We start from the raw sequence: 17,618 nt of genomic DNA, 5'->3' as shown, positions 1-17,618 counted from the left end.
GGAGTCATTCTTGACTGCCCTTTCTTTCACATCCCATTTTAATCCATCAGCAAACCGCATTGGCTCTACTTTTAAAGATATCTCAAATATGAGCATTTCTGGCCCTCTCCCATGGCTACCACTCATTGAGCCAAGCCACCATCATCTCTTGCGTAGCATGTTGCAATTGTCTCCTAACTGATCTGCTCACTTCCACTCTTACGTCCTTCAGTTTGATTCTTTGCATAGCAGCCATGATTGAACTTTTTCAAAACCATGTCATCTGCTTCTCAAAACCTTTAAGTGGTTTTCCCTTCACAGGTTTAATAAAATTTGAAGTCCTTTCCATGGTCTGCAAGACCTTAAATGATCTGGCCTTGTACCTTTCTGACCTCATTTTCTTTCGCTCTTCTTTTTCACACACTTCTTCGCTCACTGGGCTTGACTTAAACATACAAAACACTCACCTCTTTAGGCTTTGACGCTTACTTCTACCTTAGTCAGGAACATTCTTTTTTTTAACCAGATGGTCACATGAGTAACTTCTCCACTGCATTATAAACTTTGCTTGACTTTGCTAGCTAAAATAACACACCTTCTTCTCTCCTCCATTATTCTCGATCCCCATTTTCTATTTTATTTTTCTTCCTAACATTGAGATTTTACCTACTAGAATGTCAGTTCCATTAGGACAGAGACTTTGTCTTTTGTTCACCAGTGAATCCACAGTGCCTAGAACAGTGCCTGGCACATAGTAGATGCTCAGTAAATATTTATTGGATGAATAAATGAATTATAGGGTACCTACAATAGCACTTGTGATTTTTTAAGTACAAATTTTATAACAGTTATAAAATTAATGCTTAAAAGACAAAGTTTTTAAATTAATGCTTAAAAAAGAAAATAATTTTCATATTTTTTATTTTGGCTAATATTTTATCAGTTTAACAATTTATATATGCATTTTCATCTGAGAATCCTCAAAGATAGAATTGTTATCCTATCTGACAGATGAGGATAACTGAGATTCAGATGCACTAAGTTACTTTCTCAAGAAAACAAAGTTATTTAGTGTTGGAGCTGGGATTCAAACCCAGGTTTCTGATTATAATCAGATGTTCTCTGATACTTCTGGTATAAAAGCAAAGCATTCCAGCCTGGCCAACATGGTGAAAACCCATCTCTACTAAAAATACAAAAATTAGCCAGGCATGGTGGCGGGTGCCTATAATCCCAGCCACTCAGGATGCTGAAGCAGGAGAATCGCCTGAACCCAGGAGGCAGAGGTTGCAGTGAGCCGAGATCGTGCCATTTATAAGAGCGAGAGTCTATCTCAAAAAGAAAGAAAGAAAAGAAAGAAAGAAAAGAAAGAAAGAAAGAAAGAAAGAAAGAAAGAAAGAAAGAAAGAAAGAAAGAAAGAAAGAAAGAAAGAGAGAGAGAAAGAGAAAGAAAGAAAGAGGGAGCGAGAGAGAAAGAAAGAAAGAAAAAGAAAGAAGAAAACAAAGCATGATTTCAGTTATTTTATCCACCATAAATAAGTTTTCACTTGAAAGTCATCTTAAAGTTATGATTGCCTTTACCAGTTTATAGTTTTTCTTTGTGTCTATAAGTTTTCTTTGTCCTCCTTTATCTGTCCTATTTTATCCTACAATTAAAAGTGAAAGATAGGCCAGGAACGGTGGCTCACACCTGTAATCCCAACACTTCGGGAGGCCGAGGCGGGTGGATCACTCGAGGTCAGGAATTCAAGACCATCCAGACTGATCAACATGGTGAAATCCTGTCTCAACTAAAAATACAAAAATTAACCAGGCATGGTGGTGCATGTCTGTAATCCCAGCTACTTGAGAGGCTAAGGCAAGAGAATCGCTTGAACGTGGGAGGTGGAGGTTGCAGTGAGCCAAGATCGCACCATTGCACTCCAGCCTGGGCAACAAGAGTGAAACTCTGTCTTTAAAAAAAAAAAAGTGAAAGCTAATAATAGAGTTAGCAGAAAATTCTAATGAACACATTAATTCAACAAATATTTATTAACCACCTTCTATGTGCTATGTGGGTGTAGAGATGATGGTGTACAAAACATAGGGAGACAGAGAAGAAAATACACACACTTAATGTATTGTGATAAGTACTGTGTTTGGAGACTGTGTCAAGGACAGCGAGCTTTGGGAGCACATTGGAGAGGTACCCAACTCAGGGAAGAGAAGAAATCCCAGGGCAGTGATGTCTTAGCTAGGAACCAAAAACCATGTAAAATTAGGCCTGATAAGATAGTGAAAAGAGGTGGGCACAGGAAGCAGTCCAAGCAAAGAGAATACAAAGATCTGAAGTCAACACAGTTAATTCATGAGACTGTATTTCAATAGAATACAGATACACTGGATTAACTATGAACATACACTTTGGTTTCTCTTCAAATTTTTCCTCGGATCAGGTCACTTCACTGGTTCTGCCTCCATTTCTTATCTATAAAATGGAGGCCATGATACATGGCCATGGTTGTTAAATAATAATAATTATTATAGTAATAGTAACTTCTATTTATTGAATGTTTACTAAATCCCAAGCACATTAATCATCACTTCTACCTATGATATGGCTACTGCTACTATATCTGTTTTACAGATGAATAAACTGAGGCGTATAGTGTTTAAACTTTCCCAAGTTTATACTAGGATATTAGGAAGTGCCAGAACTAGGATTTGAACCCAGTTCTATCTAACACCAATGTACTAGGTCATAAGTACTACATTAAAACATTAAAGAAATCTTTGTTTTGAATACCTGAAAGTTTTGTTATAATAATTTATCATAACCATAAACATAAGAACAGGTACATTAACACCTCAATTGGCTTCTTTTAAAAAAAAAAACTCATCTAAGAATTTTCTTTTCTATTTCCACCACAAATATAAACTTTTTTAAAGTTCTTCAACTTTAACATCACCTTCACCAAAGTATTGTTCTTTATGAACATCAGTCGAATACCCATTATAGTGGCAGGCCCTATTTTAAGGACTTTGCCTTTGATGTTATTAATCCTCACTCCCCTGGGAAACAGATTTTTTCATGTTTTACAGACGAAGAAACCAAAGCTCAAAGAAGTTAAGTAAACTTCTCAAAGTTACATAATTGTTAAGACATGAAGCAGAATTTGGAATTAGATCTATCTGGTACCAAGGCTAATGCTCATTCCATGTTGCCTCAATGTAAAAGCTATCTCAAAATAAAGGGTAAAAGACAAAGTCACATTAAAACACAATATACAGGGTAGGCACAATGCCTCACGCCTATAATCCCAGAGCTTTGGGAGGTGGAGGTGGGAGGATCACTTGAGGTTCTTTTAGTTGGAGACCAGCCTGGGCAACATAGAGAGACCTCGTTCCTACAGAAAATTTAAATATTAGCCAGGTGTGGTAGTGTGTGGCTGTAGTCCCAGTTACTTGGGAGGTTGAGGAGGGAGAATTGCTTGAATCCAGGAGTTTAAGGGTGCAGTGAGCTATGATCATGCCACTATGCTCCATCCTGGGTGAGAGAGTGAGACCCTGGAAAAAAAGAAAGAAGGAGGGCCGAGCGCGGTGGCTCAAGCCTGTAATCCCAGCACTTTGGGAGGCCGAGACGGGCGGATCACAAGGTCAGGAGATCGAGACCATCCTGGCTAACACGGTGAAACCCCGTCTCTACTAAAAAATACAAAAAACTAGCCGGGCGAGGTGGTGGGCGCCTGTAGTCCCAGCTACTCGGGAGGCTGAGGCAGGAGAATGGCGTAAACCCAGGAGGCGGAGCTTGCAGTGAGCTGAGATCCGGCCACTGCACTCCAGCCTGGGCGACAGAGCGAGACTCCGTCTCAAAAAAAAAAAAAGAAAGAAAGAAAGAAGGAAAGAAAGAAAGAGAGAGAGAGGAGGAAGGAAGGAAGGAAGGAAAGGAAGAAGGAAGGAAGGAAGGAAGGAAGGAAGGAAGGAAGGAAGGAAGGAAGGAAGGAAGGAAGGAAGGAAATAAAAAAACACAACAAACAGTAATGTCCAATGAATAGAGAGAAAGCCATCCTGATTTATAAGGCACTTAATTTTTCCCCCATCTAAACATAAACAGAAACTTAAACGAGGCTAAAGAAGTAGTTGAGTTACAAATGAGGATTTTCGGTGTATTAGTTACATTTTCAAATAACATTTTGCACCTTGTTTCGTATATCTTTAACCGTTCCTCCATGTAGTTTGTGCACAAATGAGAAAGCTTTTCAGCTGGGGTATCAATTATACTTTCATATACTATTTTGTATATTATTCACTGTTCCACAAAATTTAACAAATAGACATATAGTTCTATTTAATGAGTATGTCATAATTTAATTAACTAATTTCTTATTACTGAACATGGTTCCAATTTTTAAATATTATCATGTGATAAACACCTTTGTAGACAAATCTTTGCTCTCTAACACTTTTGCGTTTTATTTTATTTATTTATTGCGACAGAGTTTCGCTCTTGTTGCCCAGGCTGGAGTACGGTGGTGCAATCTTGGCTCACTGCAACCTCTGCCTCCCGGGTTCAAGTAATTATCCTGTCTCAGTCCCCCAAGTAGCTGGAATTACAGGTGCCCACCACCAAGCCCAGCTAATTTTTTTGTGTTTTTGATAGAAACAGGGTTTCACCATGCTGCCCAGGCTGGTCTCAAACTCCTGACCTCAGGTGGTCCACCCGCTTTGGCCTCCCAAAGTGCTGGGATCACAGGTGTGCGCCACTGCCTGTCACCTTTGCATTTTAGATTAACCTTTTTTAAAAGGCATAATACACTTCATCCAAATAAGTGGCTCTAGTTGGGGCAATCTCAGTCTGTCCAAGTAGGTGGGAAAAATATTTTACTGTGGATGGTCCTTTCAGTCATCTCTAATTGCCTCTCAAGGTGGCTGCCTACTTTGCCAATTCAGAGGTTAGTTTGGGATAGCATTCTAGAAGTTTGGGAACAGGGACTGTTCCTAGGAAGCCTTACGTGTGATATAAGTGACGCTGTCATATAAGAGAAAGGAAAGAAATTAACTGAAGTAAGTTCTGTTATAGGATGTTAAAGCCAGAAAATATTTAGAAGATTACTTTTTTCTCTACTTTCCCACACAGTAGCCAAGAATGGCAAATAGTCTTCATCTCCATTGCCATCTCTGATTGGTGATGGCTGAAGGAGTGGAGTGTTAAGAAAGTCAAGGTAAAGGGAGAAAGTACAGTAATCACTGAGCTGCAACTTTTAAGGACGAGAGAGAGTAGTGACAGCCTAAGTCACAAATTTGCCATCCTTTAGTAAATGTTTGAATGAATAAATGGATATAATATTAAAAATACAAAATTGGCTTGCATCATTATATTATTTTCTTAAGACTTTAAAAAGTATTTATTTTTTGATCAATTTCTGTAATTCTATTACATTCAAGGTAAAGAGGAGAGGGTGGAGAGCAAATCTCTGTGTATGAAAGCACTTTATAACTAAAAGATCATTATCGACATTATCAATATCAGGCTTAGAAATGTTATTTAGTATTATTATAGTTATGTCATGGCTTTCATAACTGAACTTGCATTTAAAGAGTTTAATAAAGTGGTAATCATCCAGGTCTTTATTTGCAGTGAAATTTCATTCCATTCTTATTTATTTCATAGTTTGAGAGTAATATTTAAGTCTTTAAAGTTTATAAAAGGGGGAGGGCACGGTGGCTCACCCCTATAATCCCAGCACTTTAGGAGGCTGAGGTGAGCAGATCACCTGAGTCCAGGAGCTCGAGACCAGCCTGGGCAACATGGCAAAACCTTGTCTTGCAAAAAATACAAAAATTAGCCAGGCGTGATGGCACATGCCTGTAGTCCAAGCTACGTGCAAGTGTGAGGTGGGAGAATCATTTGAGCCCATGAGGTGGAGGTTGCAGTGAGCTGAGATTGCATCACTGTACTCCAGCCTGGATGACAAAGTGAGACTGTCTCAAAAATAAATAAATAAATAGTAAGTTTGTAAAAGTATTAAAATTAGGCAATTCTTTATTTTGAGCTTTAATTTCTAACGAATCTGCCATGCTATAATAGACGCAGACTTGTTATTCCCTAGAAATGATCCAAACTTTTTGTTATTATTATTTTGTGATAGCATGCAAGACGACAGCGTAGAAGCTTCTACTTCCATATCTCAGCTTCTAAGAGAGAGCTATTTAGCTGAAACCAGACATCGGGGAAACAATGAGAGGAGTCGAGCGGAGCCTTCCTCCAACCCTTTCCATTTTGGCAGTCCTTCTGGGGCCGCTGAAGGAGGCGGAGGCCAAGATGACCTTCCAGATCTTTCAGCCTTTCTGAGCCAAGAAGAATTAGATGAAAGTGTCACTCTGGCAAGACTGGCCATCAATCACGACCCTTTGGAGAAGGCAGATGAAACTCAAGCTAGAAAACGACTTTCTTCTGATCAGATGAAACACACACCTAATTCAAGTTTTGAGCCTAACTTCTGCCAGGATAACCCTCGAAGTCCCACCAGCTCCAAAGAAAGCCTCCAGGAGGCAAAAAAGCCACAGTATTGTTCTGAAACCCAGTCCAAAAAAGTATTCTTAAATAAGGCTGCCGACTTCATTGAAGAGCTATCCTCCCTTTTCAAATCCCACAGCTCCAAAAGGATTAGACCTCGTGCCTGCAAAAACCACAAGAGTAAACTGGAATCTCAAAACAAAGTTATGCAGGAAAACAGCTCCAGTTTCTCAGATCTGTCAGAAAGACGAGAAAGATCTTCTGTTCCCATCCCTATCCCTGCGGATACCAGGGATAATGAAGTGAATCACGCCCTCGAAGAGCAGGAAGCCAAGAGGCGTGAAGCGGAGCAGGCTGCCAGTGAGGCGGCTGGTGGAGACACCACCCCAGGGTCTTCCCCTTCATCTCTGTACTATGAAGAACCTCTGGGGCAACCTCCCCGGTTCACTCAAAAGTTACGGAGCAGAGAAGTTCCAGAAGGAACTCGAGTACAGTTGGATTGCATAGTGGTAGGAATTCCACCACCTCAAGTAAGGTAAAAATGCCCCACTGGTAATGTTGAGTAATGTTGTTTTCCATCTACCATGACCCTCCTAAGTATTATCCTTTAAGTACGTGGTTTCCAAAATTATATACTGTCTTTGAGAAAAGTAGTCGGTGTCTAAAAGCAGCTTGGTCCAATAGAAATGTAAACCTAGTCACGTATGTAGTTTTAATTTCTCTAGTAGCTACATTTTTTTTCATTATTTATTTTATATCTTTTTTTTTTAAATTATACTTTGAGTTCTAGGGTACATGTGCATAACGTGCAGGTTTGTTACATAGGTATACTTGTGCCATGTTGCTGTGCTGCACCCATCAACTCGTCAGCACCCGTAGCTACATTTTTAAAAACTAAAAAGAAGCAAGTGAAATTAAGTTAATAACATACATTATTTAACTAACATATTAAAAACATTATCGTAGGCTGGGCGCAGTGGCTCACGCCTGTAATCTCAGCACTTTGGGAGGCCGAGGCCAGCCGATCACCTGAGGTTGGGAGCTCGAGACCAGCCTGACCAACATGGAGAAACCCCATGTCTACTAAAAATACAAAAATTATCTGGGCATGGTGGCGGGTACCTGTAATCCCAGCTACTCCAGAGGCTAAGGCAGGAGAATAGCTTGGACTCAGGAGACGGAGGTTGTGGTGAGCAGAGATCGCACCACTGCACTCCAGCCTGGGCAACAAGAGCGAAACTCTGTCTCAAAAATAAATAAATAAATAAATAAAATAAAAATAAAAACATTATCATTCAACATGTAACCAGTGTAAGAATTATTAATAAGATATTTTACATTATTTTTATTATACCAGGGATTTGAAATCCAGCGTGAATTCTACACTGACAGCATATTTCAATTTGGATGTTAAATTTTCCTAGGGAATACAACCTTCATTTTGCCTGGGCGCAGTGGCTCACGCCTATAATCCCAGCTCTTGGGAAGGCCGAGGTGGGCAGATCACTTGAGGTCAGAAGTTTGAGACCAGCCTGGCCAACAGGGCGAAACCCCATCTCTACTAAAAATACAAAAAAATTAGCCGGGTGTGGTAACAGGCATCTGTAATACCAGCTACTCAGGAGGCTGAGGCAGAGAGAATTTCTTAAACCTGGGAGGTAGAGGTTGTAGTGAGCCAAGATCACACCACCGTATTCCAGCCTGGGCTATAGATCGAGGCTCCATCTCAAAATAAATAAATCAGGCCAGGAGCGGTGGCTCAGGCCTGTGATCCCAGCACTTTGGGAGGCCGAGGCGGGCAGATCACAAAGTCAGGAGATCGAGACCATCCTGGCTAACATGGTGAAACCCCGTCTCTACCGAAAATACAAAAAAAAATTAGCCTGGCATGGTGGCGGGCGCCTGTAGTCCCAGCTACTCGGGAGGCGGAGGCAGGAGAATGGCGTGAACCTGGGAGGCGGAGCTTGCAGTGAGCCGAGATCGCGCCACTGCACTCCAGCCTGGGCAACAGAGCGAGACTCCTTCAGTAAATAAATAAATAAATAAATAAATAAATAAATAAATAAATATAATTAAAAATTCAGTTATTTAGTTGCACGAACCACATTTCAAGCGCCCAATAACTGCATGTGTCTAATGACTACAGTATTGGACAGTGCAGGGCTATAGTTTATAGCCTAAAAATTGTCTCTATGCAATGAATACCTGCAATATTTTTTTAAACTTTAAAGAAACCCAAATAATAGCATAAAAACCGACAGAACTGGGCTGAGGGTAAAGTCAATTTAAAGATTCATTATACATGTATTAAATGTATTATAAACTTTCAATGTCAGCTTCATGAACACTATGACTGATGGATAGAGAGGATATTCATCTTTTATTTGCCTACCATAGTCAGCTTTTCTGTGAAGCAAATGCAGTATAAGTTTCAGGAGTTCTTGCTTGCCTAGGCTATGCCTGATTTTGCATATTCTAATTTTATTTTACTTTTTAAAGGAGCCCTTCCACATTTATGAGCTTCAGGTCCCACAAAACCTGCAACCAGCCTTAGCCCCCAGAGTAACATGTCCTACCTTTGATTTTATAATGGAATAACATGTGAACAATATGGTTGAAGTGGATTACTTTTGTAGAGAATTCCTGGAATTTAGAGTCCTATAAGAGTTACTTTGTGTTTGTAACTACCTGAATATTACTAGAAAATGATTTCATTACTATTTAGCATTTATTCTCTGTATGTAAATAGGGCATCTGGGCATCATCTTTTTATTTCATAATATTCATATTATAGGACAATAGTAGTATTAATAATAGCATTTTTATTTATACATGCATATTAATTCAAGGGATTCTGGCCCAAAGACATATTCATATATTGATTTTTGCTTTTCAAAGGCAACATAAGGCAATGTAAAATATTATCTCTACAATGGCAGATACATTTGACTATTAGGTTATCCCGCTGACCTCCTTGAGGGCAGGGATTCTGTTGTTTTTACCTTCATGTCTTGAGCACCAAGCACAGCTTTGGGCTCATAGTAGCCACTCAGAAATGTTGAATAAGCTAGTGGATAAGGAAACAGGAAAACAAGAAACTCAACTTAGATTTAAATCAGAAGTGAGACCTTTGGCCTAAGACGTAGCAAAGGGTTGGAACTGAAAACCACAGGGCGGTGTCTGCCCTTCTGCTCTGAACGTGCCTGATGATACTCCCGGAGACTCTGGTCGGTAATGCTAGTGAGATGTCATCACAGCCCCCATGACAGCTACCACTCAGTGGCATCTGGCCAGTCTAAGTAAGCTGGTGAGAACTCCAGTTGTGATACACACAAAACTTAGATTAGTCCTGTCCAATCCATTAGTTTCTGAATATAGATTGATTATTAAAAAAAAATTAGACCAGATCATTCAGGTCTCATCCTACCCATTTTTCAACCATGACAATCTCAGATACAAGAATGAATTCAATTCACTACTAATAAATATCAATTAGGAAGACATTCACCACAAAGCAAAGTAATGTGGTGGCCACTCAGAAACCATTTAATCAGCCAACTAAAAATTTACAAATCTTCAAATTTAAAAGTGAAAGAAATGTACACAGTTTCCATGTAGCAATGCTAATTTTTCCTGGGAAGAATTTCTTTACTGACAGCATTCATACCTGTATCCTAACCACTGGTTCGATGCTAGGAAATTAGTAGGTATATGCTAAATATTTTCTGAATGAATTAGTACTTAATTTTATGACTGCAATTAGATTAAGAACAGAATTAGAATTTTCCAAGTAGACTAGTAGCTGTCATTTTCTTAAGCACAGAATTTATATAACTCCAATCAGAAAGCAAATATGTATTTATTTAGTTTTTACTGTGTGCTCAGCACTGTGATCAGATGACAGACACAATATAAATATGCATCCCTGCCTTCAATGAACTTGCGATACAGTTAAAGAAATAATCCTAATTTTTATAGTACAAACTTTAAGTAGTGTCAGGTGTCACAGAAGGAGCAAAGGACTAGAAAAGTCAAAGAAGTCTTCAGAGATGTAGGAGGATTTTACTTGAACTTTGAATCGTGAAAATTTAGGTAGAAAGTTTCTTATTTACTCATTCAACAAATACTAATTGAGTTACTAAAGTGATTCACTGGGAGTACAAAACAATTGTGAGCTAGTGGAGGTCAGGAATCTTGTTTTGAAACCAAATCTAAAGTCTTCTGAGAGGGTGGCTCACAGTCTAATAGCTAGGAATCAGGCAGACAGCAAACAAATCAATCACTGCAGTATTACGTAATAAGGGCTACGACAGGAGTCTGTAGAGGAGGCAGTGGTGGTTTAAAGGAGTATATGAGTTGCTTAGCCTGGAGCACATGATAAAGGAAGCGTTAACTCAGGAGGTAGAGAATGCCAAGGGTAGAGGGGAAAGCAAGTGCAAAGCTCCCGAGGCAAGTGTTATCAGGGAACCGTAAGTACTCATCTATGTCAAGAACACAGAGTAAAGGTAAGAAAGATTAGAGATAAGGTTGAAGAGGTAGGTGGAAGGAATGGGTCCTTTCAGGCCAGGTCACTTCAACATGTTTATGGAAGGGCACAGGCACTCTTAATTATAATAAGATTTTTTATATGGCAGGGAGGACACTGACCAAACTGGAAAGGACAGTAGAGTCAGATGACTTTGAAGAAGCTTGAAAGCAAAGCAGAGTAGTTCAGGCTTGGTTTCAAAACAAACTGGAAACTATTTAATGTTGTGTATGGGGAAGTAACAAGATGAAAGGGAGGATTTAAGAAGAATTAATCTGGAAGAATAAGTCACATCTGGAAAAAATGAAGCCATGAAGCCACTTAGGAAGCTGCAGAAGGTATCCCAGGCATCTGATGCTCTGGTGGGACTCGGGTGGGTGTGGTAGGAATGAGGAGGAAAGATGTCAGCGAGCAATGTTTAGAAGAAAAGAAATCAAGCTGAACTTGGTGACACACCACAGAGGAAGGACAGGTATACAAAATTTACTCCACAAGTTTGTGGACCTGGACACTTGAGAGAAAGATGGGGTCTCCAGCAAGGATGGAGGCAAGGGAATAAGTGGCTGGTTTGTGGAGGAGGTCGATGGGAATTTGAGTCTGAGGGGACAGATGGACCATTTCCAATAGGCAGGCAGAAATGCAGGACTGAAAGTCCGATGAGAGAGTAGTGGAACTAGAAACATTCCAAGGAATACCCTGGACACTGAGAAAAGCTTGACACAATATCTCTGTACTTACAAAGGAACTGTAAACACAAGTAACACTTGGAACCAACTTCTAGTTGGTTCAGTCCAGTGCTAGAGTGGAGTAGTGTTTTTGACACAGAATCTCTCTCTGTCACTCAGGCTGGAGCGCAATGGCCAGATCTTGGCTCACTGCAACCTCTGCCTCCTGCGTTCAAGCAATTCCCCTGCCTCAGCCTCCCAAGTAACTGGAATTACAGGTGCCCGCCACCACACCCAGCTAATTTTTTTGTATTTTCAGTAGAGATGGGGTTTCACCATGTTGGCCAGGCTGATCTCGAACTCCTGACCTCAGGTGATCCACCTGCCTTGCCCTCCCAAAGTGCTGGGATTGCAGGTGTGAGCTACCACGCCCCGGCCTGGGACACATATATCTTTTTTTTGTCTCTCTCTCTCTCTTTTTTTTTTTTTGAGATGGAGTCTCACTTTGTCACCCAGGCTGGAATGCAGTGGCATGATCTTGGCTCACTGCAACCTCCACCTCCTGGGTTCAAGTAATTCTCCTGCCTCAGCTTCCTGAGTAGCTGGGATTATAGGTGCATGCCACCATGCCCGGCTAAGTTTTGTATTTTTAGTAGAGACGGGGTTTCACCATGTTGGTCAGACTGGTCTTGAACTCCTGACCTCGTGATCTGCCTGCTTCAGCCTCCCAAAGTGCTGGGATTACAGGTGTGAGCCACCGTGCCCAGCCTGGGACACATACATTTTTTAAGATAAAGTAGTGCTATTGGGTTTTGAAGAGGGGTGGAATAGAGACGCCTAGAGCCCTACCTGTTTGTTCGCCACTGAAACTCTTGAGGCATCTCCACAGGACCCAGGAAAACAGATTTTGATTCAGAGGATTTCCTTAAAAAATATATTAAAATAACAAAGTAATGAGACATTTTGGTTTGCTGAAGAGGAACACCACAGTCAATAAGGATAGTATTCTTTTTTGCTATCTTAGCAAGAAAATATAATAAGTATACTGGGCAACTGAAGCCTAACCTATGTGCTCCTGTGTATTATATAATCAGTATTTTGCCCAAGTTCTTGTAACCCTAGTTTAACAGGTTGAAAAATTATTTTGCTTATATTGTTGATTTCCAAGTTAACTGGGTAGAAATTGTTGTATAAGAAGGATGGAATCCTGTATCACTGAAGCTAGTGTGTTTTGCAAGCCTGTTAATCTTTCTTGGACATAGCTTCATTGGAGGAGTTGTCTTAGAAAATGAAATACATTCATGTATTACCCAGAGATGAAAGAGTCTGTGAGAATTCACGGCAAATGGCCATGATCCCTTCTTGTATCCCAGCTCCAAATTCTTTCCCCAGGAATGTACCGCTGGGTAACTCTATGTTTGCTTGTACACAACCTTTCGAGGCAGCACAAATTGACCTTTTATAGATGTTGATGCCTGCTATGGCTGTTAAGTTTTGTTATTGCTGCTTCCAGTCATTTGTTTATAAGTAGTGTAGGAAACAAAACAGTTATAAATAAAAAGCATATCTTAATTTCATATTACACTATTTACAGGCTTTTTCTTTCTACTTTTTGGAAAAATCTAGATACCTTCATTCATTCATTCATCCAACAAATATTAAGTGCCTATTTATGTGCCATATACTGTTGTAGACACTAAGGTTAAAGCAGCAAACAAGACAAATTCCCTGCCTTCATGCAGCATAGAATATAGTAAGGAACACAGATAATAAACACAAATTCCATAACTGTCTATATGATTACAATTGTGATAAATGTTATAAAGGAGGGAGCATATAGCAAAGGGACCAAACCTTGTGGGTTGTGAAGGTTTTCTTGAAAAGCGATATTAAGGCTGAGACATAAAGGACAACTAAGAGTTAGCCTGGCAAGGTAGGCTGTGGGGAAAAGTGGTGCAGGCTTAGGGAATAGAAAATGTGAAGCCCTTGAGGCAGCAAGGTAATTGGTGAGTTTAAGAAATTGAAGAAACAAATTATGTCTTGATGTCACTAAATCTTAAAGAGTGAGGAGGAAATGGTTTGAGATAAGTATAGAGAGAGGCTAGAGGCCAGATTCTCTCTCTCTCTCTCTTTTTAAAATGTGCCTTAAACTAGTTCCAAGCAGTCAGATTCTAAAAGCCTCCTAGAGCAGACTACTCAAAGTGGGTCCGTGGACCAGCAGTGTCAGCTTCACCTGCGACATTGATGGACAGGTAAATTCACAGGCCACATCTCGGACCCACTGAATCAGGATGTCTAGAGAAGAGGCTCAGCCGTCTGTGTTCTAACAAACTGCTGATAATTTGTTGAAGCTAAGCAATGTGTGCAAAGGGGTACATTGTTCTAGTCTCTCTATGTATGTTTGAAGGTTTTCATAATGAAAAGATATTTTAAAATAATATTAGTAACTTTAACATGTTTTAAAACTTTGATACAAGTGAAATCAGAATGTCTATTTTCTTCTACTACTTGAATTTTTTTCTTTAAAAAGTATATCCATGTTACATGCAACTCTAAATCACTTGTTTTCATTGCTATGTAGTCTTTTACTGTACGGCTAGAATACTATATTATTGATGTACATTTGGGTTGTTTACAGGATTTTTCCTAATATGCACAATGTCATTACAAACATTCTAATATACTTGACTGGTACACAAGTTCTTCCTGGTGAATGAGTCTGTTGGGCATAAAATTGCTGGCAGACTATGTATAACTTAAACTTTATGATAATACCAAATTGTTTTGCAAAGGAATTGTTTTGATTTACATTCCCACCGACATTGTGTAAGAGTTTTGGTTGTTCTACATCATTGCCAATATTGATATTATTGTTTGAGACCAGAAGTGTTTCAAATTTCAATTTTTATTGAATTTCGGAATATTTGCATTATACTTACTGGTTGAGCATCCCAAATCTGAGAATTTCAAATCTGAATGGCTCTAATAAACATTTCCTTTGAGTGTTGTCAGCACTCAGAAAATTTTAAATTTTTGTAGCATTTTGGATTACATATTTTTGGATTTGGGACACTCAACCTATACCAGACTTTTAAATTTTTGCCAGTCTGATGGGTATGAAGTACCACTCAAGTGGTTTTGATTTTCATTTCCACAGTTACAAATGAGGCTGAAATTTTTTTGTTTATTGACCTTTCAGGGCTCATATTTTATGAAGGGCCTGTTTACATCTTTCACTCATTTTTCTATTGGATTGTTTGTTCTTTTCTTATTGGTTTACAAAACTTTTAAAATATCCTGGATAGACTGGGCTGGATAGCCTGTAATCCCAGCACTTTGGGAGGCCGAGGCAGGTGGATCACCTGAGGTCAGGAGTTCGAGACTAGCCTGGCCAACATGGTGAAACCTCGTCTCTACTAAAAATACAATAATTAGCCAGACGTGGTGGCAGGCACCTGTAATCCCAGCTACTCGGGAGGCTGAGGCAGGAGAATCGCTTGAACCCAGGAGGTGGAGGTTACAGTGAGCCGAAATTGTGCCATTGCACTCCAACCTGGGGAAAAAGAGTGAAACTCCCTCTCAAAAAAAGAAAAAAAAAGGGACAATGTCCTGGATACTGCTGGATACTAGTCATATAACATGTTATGAAAATATCCTCTTCTGGTTTCATTTATCTTTCTATTTTCTCTTTTTATTTTTATTTTATTTTAATTTATCTTTAGATAATTAGATATTCTTAACTTTAGCTCCAAATTAATTAATTTTTTCCTTTATGATTTTGGTTTTTGTAGTTTGCATCTAGTTTAAGAAATTCTTCCTAACCTCAAAGTCATAAAGATATTCTTGTATTTTGTCTTCCAAAAATTTTATAATTTTGTCTTTCACATTTAAGTTTTTAATTCACTTAAAGTTGATTTTTGTATATGATGTAAAGCAGGAACCCATTTTCATTTTTTAAGATTGAATAGCTAATTATTCTAGCACCAGTTAATGGAAAAGTACATCTTTTCCCCACTGATCTATAGTGTCAATTCATCATAAATTGAAATTCTTAAACGTATGGACTTTCTCTTATTTTCCTGTGGTTTATTTATCTCATTATAATAGGCTTTTCACAGCTCTTGGTTTCCAACTTTTTCATTTTAAGGATGTTCGGCTCTTCTTGCTCTTTTGCCCTCTAATATAAATTTTGGAATCCTTTTATCAAGTTTTAAAATCTAGTCCGGGCACAGTGGCTCACGCTTGTAGTCCCAGCACTTTGGGAGGCTGAGGCAGGTGGATCACTTGAGGTCAGGAGTTCGAGACTAGCCTGGCCAACATGGTGAAAACCCATCTCTACTAAAAATACAATAATTAGCCAGGCGTGGTGGCAGGCGCCTGTAGTCTCAGCTACTTGGGAGGCTGAGGCAAGAGAATTGCTTGAACTCAGGAGGTGGGGGCTGCAGTGAGCCGAGATCGTGTCAGTGCACTCCAGCCTGGGCAACAGATCGAGACTGCATCAAAAAAAAAAAAAAAAAAAAAAATACACTAATAAGATTTTTGGAATTGCATTGAATCTGTAGATCGATTTAGGGGAAGTTGACATCTTTAAAATACTGAGCTTTCATAGTTAAGGACATAGTATGTTTCTCAGTTTTCAAAGGTATTCTTTAATTTCTGTCACCCAGGATGGAGTGCAGTGGCACAGTGATAGCTTACTGTAACCTTGAACTCCCAGATTCAGGTGATCCTCCCGCCTGGTTGTCCTGAGTAGCAGGGACTACAGGTGTGAGCCACTATGCCAGCCTTCATAGACAGTATTCTTTAATTTCTTTCAAAAAAGATTTGTAATCTTTTCTTGGGATCTTATAAATCCTTGGTTAGCTTTATTCATAGGCATCTCATTGTTAATGCTATTATTATTATTATTTTTTTTAATGCTATTATTAATGGTATCTTTGTTAAAAATTACTTTCTATGTTTGTTATATAATAGAAATATAATCAACTTCTATAACCTTGTTAAATTCATTAAACAATTCTCCTTTGGAGGACTTTTCCTCATTCAACAACCACTAAATTTATGGAGATCTATGTATAGATTTTTGGGTGTGTTCTTCCTTTATAATCCTCTATTTCATATTTCATTACTTTTGCTGTTTTGAGCTGACTGAATCCTTTGGTACAATGTTGAACAGAAGTGTCTTGTTCTCTTCAATACATGCTCTAGTCTTATTTCTGATCTTGAAGAGAATGCTTTCTAGTTCTATAATAACATATTCTGTAGGATTTTGTTGTAAGTTCTGATGTCTAAAAATACTAAGATTTTTAAAAATCATGAATGGATGTCGAGTCTTTTCAAGCACTTTTTCTGCATTTATTGAGATTATCATGTGTTTTTCCCCTTTACTCTGTTAGTATGGTAAAGAATATTGATTTTATAATGGTAAGTCAACCTTGAATTCTTTGGATGAACACAATTTTGTCATAATCCACTATCTTTTTATATATTTCAAGATTTTATTTACTAATTTTAAAAAGGATTTTGCATTTTTGTTCAAGTACAAAATTTGCCTCAATTTTCTTTCTCATATTTTTGTCAGAAGATAATTGGCCCCAAGCTCTAAGTGTGATATTTAGTTAGTACAACTGGTATAGCCCATGAGGCTGGTTATAGTTTACATCTTTCTGATTGGTAGTGGCATCCATTCTGAATCAGCAGTTAATTACTTCAAGTATCACTCCTGTCCAGACCACACTGCAAAGGAATGCCAAGATTTAAAGTTTGGGTAGATGACAAAAATCCCCTAAATGAAATTGGCAAGGAACATCCCAAATGGTAGGGGGGATATAGGGCAGTCATAAAAAAGAAGAGTTGCTGCAAGAGGAAGGGGGATATAGGGCAGTCATAAAAAAGAAGAGTTGCTGCAAGAAGGATTAAATAGTTGACTACAGTGAATACTAATTAGAGATCAA

At 38.9% G+C, this 17,618-nt stretch overlaps 1 protein-coding gene across 2 annotated transcripts in view; it reads left to right on the top strand.

Annotated features, from left to right (window-relative positions):
- The window catches only part of MYPN (myopalladin), a 106,017-nt gene that overhangs the window by 9,602 nt on the left and 78,797 nt on the right, over window positions 1-17,618 (top strand). The window contains exon 3 of one of the 2 annotated variants that reach the window (XM_038009168.2): window positions 6,107-7,009. The exons of the other annotated variant lie outside the window; for it this stretch is intronic. Within the exon in view, the coding sequence (XP_037865096.2) occupies window positions 6,108-7,009 (902 nt within the window). The 5' untranslated portion in view covers window position 6,107. The remainder of the gene's footprint in view (window positions 1-6,106; window positions 7,010-17,618) is intronic. 2 annotated transcript variants of the gene reach the window in all.

This window comes from Chlorocebus sabaeus, chromosome 9 (assembly GCF_047675955.1).
Source record: "Chlorocebus sabaeus isolate Y175 chromosome 9, mChlSab1.0.hap1, whole genome shotgun sequence".
NCBI lineage: Eukaryota > Metazoa > Chordata > Mammalia > Primates > Cercopithecidae > Chlorocebus > Chlorocebus sabaeus.
The sequence above is the reverse complement of the archived record's forward strand: the minus strand, read 5'-3'. Positions and strand labels throughout refer to the sequence as shown.